Below are 6,452 nucleotides of genomic sequence, written 5' to 3'. Positions count from 1 at the left end.
CCGGTAGTGGTGGGTGCCGAGTGGGTCCCGGTCCCGGTGCCGGTGCCGGTGCCGCCCCCTCTAAGGGTTAATGGCGCCGGGTGGGTCCCGGCGTCCCGGTGCCCGTGCCGGTGCGGCCCCCCCCAAGGGTTAATGGCGCCGGGTGGGTCCCGGGATGCCGGTCCCGGTGCCGGTGCCGAGTGGGTCCCAATGCCGGTCCCGGTGCCGGTGCCGGTGCCAGTGCCGGGGGGAGCCGGTGCCGCCCCCCCGCAAGGGTTAATGGCGCCGGGTGGGTCCCGGGGTCCCGGTGCCGGGTGGGTCCCGGGGTCCCGGTGCCGGTGCCGCCCCCCCCAAGGGTTAATGGCGCTCGGGGAAGTTGCCGGGCGGCGGCGCGGCGCGGATTGGCCCGAAGTTGGCGGGGCGGGCCGGGCCGTGCCGAGCCCCGCCGTGCCGGGCCCCGCCGTGCCGAGCCCCGCCGTGCCGGGCCGCCCCCGCCCCCGCCCCGGCCCCGGCCCCGGCCCCGGCCCCGCCGCCCCCCGCCGCCGCCGGCGGAGCCATGCGCCCCGCGCCGCTGCTCGGGCTCCTGCTCTGGGCGCCGCTGCTCTGGGCGCCGCCGCCGCCGGTGCTCGGCCTCCGCCACGGCGTCCACTGGAACGGCAGCAACCCCAGGTAGCGCCGCCGCCCCCGCCGCCGCCTTTGTGCGCCCCGGGCCCCGCCGAGCCCCGGGCCCGCGCCGCCGGGAGGGTCGGGACGGCGGGCGGGGGGCTCCCGGGAGGGGCGGGGCTGGCGGGCACCGAGCCACCGGGCTGCTACCGGGCGCCCCCGGGGGCTACCGAGCCGGTGAGTCCCGGTGGTACCGAGCCGCCGGTGGTACCGAGCCACCGGGCGCCCACGGGTGATACCGAGCCGGTGAGTGGCTCCCGGTGGTACCGAGCCACTGGTGGTACCGAGCCACCGGGCGCCCCCGGGTGATACCGAGCCTGTGAGTGGCTCCTGCTGGTACCGAGCCACCGGGCACCCACGGGTGATACCGAGCCGGTGAGTGCCTCCCGGTGGTACTGAGCCACCGGTGGTACCGAGCCACCGGGCACCCACGGGTGATACCGAGCTGGTGAGTGGCCCCCGGTGGTACCGAGCCCCCGGTGGTACTGAGCCCCTGGTGGTACCGAGCCACGGGGCACCCCCAGCAGCACCGAGCCCCGGGTGACACCGAGCCGCTGAGTACCCCCAGGTGGTGCTGAGCCCCGGGCAGTACCGAGCTGCTGGGCATCCCCGGTGGTACCGAGCCCCGGCTGGTACGGAGCCACCGGCCATCCCCAGGCACGACCGGGCCGCTGAGTACCCCCAGGTGGTGCTGAGCCCTGGGCAGTACCGAGCCACTGGGCACCACCGGTGGTACTGAGCCACAGGGCGGTACTGAGCCCCCGAGCACCCACAGTGGCACTGAGCCCCGGGTGGCAGCGAGCAGGTGAGTACCCCCCGGTGGTACCGAGCCCCCGGGCACCCCCGGGTGACACCAAGCCACTGAGTACCCCCAGGTGGTGCTGAGCCCCGGGCAGTACGGAGCCACCGGGCATCGCCGGTGGCACTGAGCCCCCGGCGGTATCGAGCAGGTGAGTACCCCGGGTGATGCCGAGCCCCGGGTGGGACCAAGCTGGTGGGTGCTCCCACTGGTGCCAAGTCCCCAGTGGTGCCAAGTCGCCGGTGGTGCCACCCTGCACCGAGCGCGGGCGCCCTTGGCGATACCGAGCTTTGGGCGCATCCTCCGGTGGCACCGAGCCCGGGCACGCTTGCTGGGCACGGGGCTGGTGGGCACCGAGCCTGCGGTCACCCTGGGTGCCATCAAGCCAGCGGGTGGCAGTGCCAGGGCTGCGGGTCGCCGTGGCCGCTGTCCCTGCTGGTGGGAGCCATCGGGCACGGCGCGGCCGCTGCCCGGCCAGGGGTGCTGCTCTGCCATCGTCGGTGGGCCGGGGTCCGGCCCCTTCCCTCCTCCCGGCCTCCTCCATTTTGGGCCCGTCGCTGCTCGGGCAGCGGGGAGGCAGGGTCGCGGCGTCGTGCCGGCGGCTGCGCTCCCCCCACGGGGGTCTCGTGCCCTCGGCCCGCAAAACCGGGCTGGGGCAGGTGGGCACGAGCTGGGGGCACCGATGCTGCCTTCCTCCCCCAGGGTGGGAGACGTGGGAACCCACCACCCATGGGTGCCCCAGGAATGGGGCCGGGGGGCCGCGTGCCCCTCCGCGGGGTCAGGGCAGGGCCCCGGCGGCCCTCGGCTCTGCCCGGGCTCGTCCCGGCCAGCGTCGCCCGGCGGGATGCTCTGAGTCAGCGGGGAGCCCGCGCCCGCTCCCGTCCTCAAAGAGCCCCCGGCCTGGGGGGGGGCGGCTGGGGCCCAATCCTCCCCAGCTTGACAGCGCTGCCGGCCCGGTGATTAATGCACCGGCCTCTGCCGCAGCTGCCAGGAATCTGTGCCTGGTGTAAACACCGCCCGTGCCTGCACCGGGGCGGGAGGAGGGGGCTGAGCCGGGCCTGGGGTCCCCCCGCCAGCCCCCTCCCCGGTGGGACGGGGCGACCCTGCCAGCCGGGCGGCAGCTCGGCAGCACCATCCCTGCCGCAGCGCTGCCGGCAAGGCCGGGGCCCTGCCGCGCTGGTGCGTGCCCGGGCCGTGGCAGGATCCGGGCGGTTGGGAGACGCGGGCACCGGGGCTGGGAAGGGGGAGAGGGGCTCCGGCTGCGTCGCCTGTCCCGGGCGGGCAGGACCACGCGTGTGCGCATACGTGTGCACATGTGTGTGTGCCTGTGCGTGCACGCGTGTGTGTGCCTGCAGAGGTGTCTGCTCCACCCCGGCCTGGCCGCACGCGCTGTTTGCAGCCGTGAGCTTGTGCCGTCCCAGCAGCCGCGCCAGTGCCTGCATGCCCGCGCCGGTGCCCGCGCCGGGCCCCCTCCCCTGCCGGGCCAGCCAGCAAACCCCCCCGTGCCCCCTGCCCCGGCCAGCCGCCCCGCTGCGAGCACCGTGCCGGTGCTGCCGGTGTCACGCGAGGCAGCCCCCCACCGGGGTGTCAGCACCGATCAGCGCCGGGGGCGGTGAGGCGGGTGCCTGGGGCGAGGGGCTTTGTGCCCCGGCCGGCGTGGCTGGGCTCCCCCCGGCCACAGCGGCCGAGCCCATTCAGGTCCAGCGGCCTGCGGCTAATCCAAGCTGATGCCTGGTTGTGTGGAGCGGCCGGGTACCCGGTAGCCATTTCTGCAAAAGCTTGGCCACCCGCTCTTGCCGGGGCGGGGGACAGCGAGGCGTCCCTCCTGGGGACAGCGGGACCCCCGGCGCCCGCTCCCCAGCTCGCCCTGCCCGGCAGGTTCCTGCGGGACGACTACACCATCCAGGTGGCCATCAATGACTACCTGGACATCTACTGCCCGCACTACGAGGGGGCCGTGCCCGCCGGCCGGGCGGAGACCTTCACGCTCTTCATGGTGGACCAGGAGGGCTACCGCGGCTGCTACGAGACCCCCGGCGCCTTCAAGCGCTGGGAGTGCAACCGGCCCCAGGCGCCCTTCAGGCCCCTCCACTTCTCGGAGAAGATCCAGCGCTTCACCCCCTTCTCGCTCGGCTTCGAGTTCCAGCCGGGGGAGACCTACTACTACATCTGTGAGTCGCCCCGCGGTGGCCGCGCCGGCGGGTGGGTGCAGCCGGGGTCGGGTCCCACCGGGGTTCGGCTGCACCCAGGGGGTCTGGGTGGAACGGGGTTTGGGGTACGCGGGAGGGTTGGGGTGCAGCGAGGAGCTGGATGCAACCAGGGTTGGGGTGAATGGGGGGCGTCTGGATGCAACCGAGGGTCAGGGTGGTGCAACCAGGGTCGGGGTGCAACCAGGGTCGGGGTGCACGGGGGGTCTGGATGCAACCGAGGGTCGGGGTGCAACCAGGGTTGGGGTGCACGGGGGGTCTGGATGCAACCGAGGGTCGGGGTGCAACCAGGGTTGGGGTGCACGGGGGGTCTGGATGCAACCGAGGGTCAGGGTGGTGCAACCAGGGTCGGGGTGCACGGGGGGTCTGGGTGCAACCAGGGTCGGGGTGCAACCAGGGTTGGGGTGCACGGGGGGTCTGGATGCAACCGAGGGTCGGGGTGCAACCAGGGTTGGGGTGCACGGGGGGTCTGGGTGCAACCAGGGTCGGGGTGCAACCAGGGTTGGGGTGCACGGGGGGTCTGGATGCAACTGAGGGTCGGGGTGCAACCAGGGTTGGGGTGCACAGGGGGTCTGGATGTAACGAGGGGTCTGGATGCAACCGAGGGTTGGGGTGCAACCAGGATTGGGGTGCATGGGGGGTCTGGGTGCAACCAGGCTTAGGGTGCACGGGGGGTCTGGATGCAACAGGGGGGTCTGGATGTAACCAAGGGTTGGGGTGCACGGGGGGTTCAGGGTGCACAGGGGGTCTGGATGTAACAGGGGGGTCTGGATGCAACCAGGATCGGGGTGCACCGGGGGTCTGGATGAAGCTGAGGGTTGGGGTGCAACCAGGATTGGGGTGCCCAGGGGGTCTGGGTGTAACTGAGGGGGTCTGGATGCAATCAAGGGTTGGGGTGCAACCAAGGTCAGGGTGCACAGGGGTTTTGGGTGTAACGGGGGGGAGTCTGAATGCAGGTGAAGGTTGGGGTGCAACCAGGGTCGGGGTGCACAGGGGGTCTGGATGCAAGCGAGGGTTGGGGTGCTTGGGGTTCCTGCTGCACCTGGGGATCTGGATGCAACAGGGGTGGGGGTGCCCGGGGGTGGGGGTGCCCCGGGGTGGGGGTGCCCGGGGGTGGGGGTGCCCCGGGGGTGGGGGCGCCCCGGGGTGGGGGTGCCCCGGGGTGGGGGTGCCCGGGGGTGGGGGTGCCCCGGGGGTGGGGGTGCCCCGGGGTGGGGGTGCCCGGGGGTCGGGGTGCCCCGGGGGTCGGGGTGCCCCGGGGTGGGGGTGCCCCGGGGTGGGGGTGCCCGGGGGTCGGGGTGCCCCGGGGTGGGGGTGCCCCGGGGTGGGGGTGCCCGGGGGTGGGGGTGCCGGCCCCGCAGTCCGCCGGGAGGGGGAGCCCCAGGCCCGGCTCTGGCCCCGCCGTCGGGGGGTCCCGTCCCGGGCTGGGGGGGCCGTGCCGGGGGTGGGGGGGGGGTGACCCCGATGTGTCCCCTCTGCCCAGCTGTCCCCAGCCCCGAGAGCGCCGGGCGCTGCCTGAGGCTCCGCGTCTCCGTCTGCTGCAGAAGCACCAGTGAGTCCGGCCGGGGGGTGGCTGCACCCCAAAAATCTGGGGATCCCCTGCCTCTGGGGCAGCCTGGTCCCTGCTGGGGGCACTGGTTTGCACTGGGGCCTTGTGGGGACGCCGTGTCCCCCAGGGGAACCGGCCACTGACACCGTCGGGGTTCGTTTCAGCGCCGGAGCCGGTGACGGAGGTTCCCAATTCGCAGCCCCGCGGGCGCGGGGGGCCGGAGGGTGAGTGCGAGGGGGGCAGGGGGCCAGGGGCCGGGCGGGGGCACCGGGGGCTGGCGGGGGGCCGGGGCCCAGCTCGCCCTGACGTCCGCTCCTGCCCTGGCAGACGTGGTGCCCGGCCGGGGCATCGCGGTCCCGCTGCAGCCCCGTGCCCCGTGCCTGGCGCTCGTGCTCCTCGCCCTGTTCTGGATCTGACCCTCGGCGCAGCCCATGGCGGGGAGATGGGCTCCTCTGCCCCGCTGCCCGCTTCCAGACTCTTCCTCCACCGCCATCCCACCCCGAGCCCACGGGGCAGCCCTGGGCCACGACTCGCCCGCCGGACCCCCACGGAGCCGAGCCGGGGCCAGGAGCTCCGGGCTGGAAGGTGAGGGGGGCACAGGGGGGCTCCCAGGCGGTGGGCACCCCTGGGTGCTGGTCCCCCGCAGCATCCCCTGATGGGGCTCTCCCCTTCCCAGGGACCTCGCTTCCCACCGGCATCGCCGCACGCCAGCCCCACCGGCCGCCCTGCCCCGGCGCTGGGCTCCCCGCAGCTCGGCGGACGCCTGCTCTGCCCCAGGGCCGTCGCCTCATCTCGTGCCTTCCCCCATGGACCCCCTGCCCCGGGGGGCCGGGGACCCCCAGGCCCTGGAGCGGGGTGACAGCTCCTCCGGGTGCCAGATGGAGGCAGGCACCCAGCCCCTCCACTGCCTTGTCCTCCGGCGAGGACACACCGATCTGTCTTCTGGGAAGACGCCTTCCTCCGTGCCGTCACCGGCCCCTACGGTTTGGTTTTAACCCCTGGTAGTGACTGAGCCGAGCAATACAGTATTTGCAAGATTGCTGCGCCCTCGGGCTGTGCGGCCCCTGCCCCTGGCCTCGCACTGCCCGCAGTCCCCTCCTGCCCGTACCCACTTGCCCATGGTCCCCTCCTGCCCATACCCACCTGCCCATGGTCCCCTCCTGCCCGTACCCACCTGCCCGCGGTCCCCTCCTGCCTGTACCTGCTTGCCCGCGGTCCCCTCCTGCCTGTACCCACTTGCCCATGGTCCCCTCCT

At 74.3% G+C, this 6,452-nt stretch overlaps 1 protein-coding gene across 1 annotated transcript; it reads left to right on the top strand.

Moving 5' to 3' along the window:
- Window positions 1–535: 535 nt before the first annotated feature.
- On the top strand, window positions 536–5,613 carry EFNA4 (ephrin A4; the record flags this gene model as incomplete). The annotated part of the gene is made up of 5 exons (XM_082333301.1): window positions 536–648; window positions 3,320–3,612; window positions 5,132–5,200; window positions 5,362–5,421; window positions 5,525–5,613. The coding sequence occupies 5 exons, from the start codon at window positions 536–538 to the stop codon at window positions 5,611–5,613; spliced, it is 624 nt and encodes a 207-aa protein (XP_082189427.1).
- Between the last annotated feature and the right edge of the window lie 839 nt (window positions 5,614–6,452).

The sequence above is a fragment of the Platalea leucorodia genome (assembly GCF_965183815.1).
Source record: "Platalea leucorodia genome assembly, chromosome: 24".
Taxonomy (NCBI): Eukaryota; Metazoa; Chordata; class Aves; order Pelecaniformes; family Threskiornithidae; genus Platalea; species Platalea leucorodia.
The sequence above is the reverse complement of the archived record's forward strand: the minus strand, read 5'-3'. Positions and strand labels throughout refer to the sequence as shown.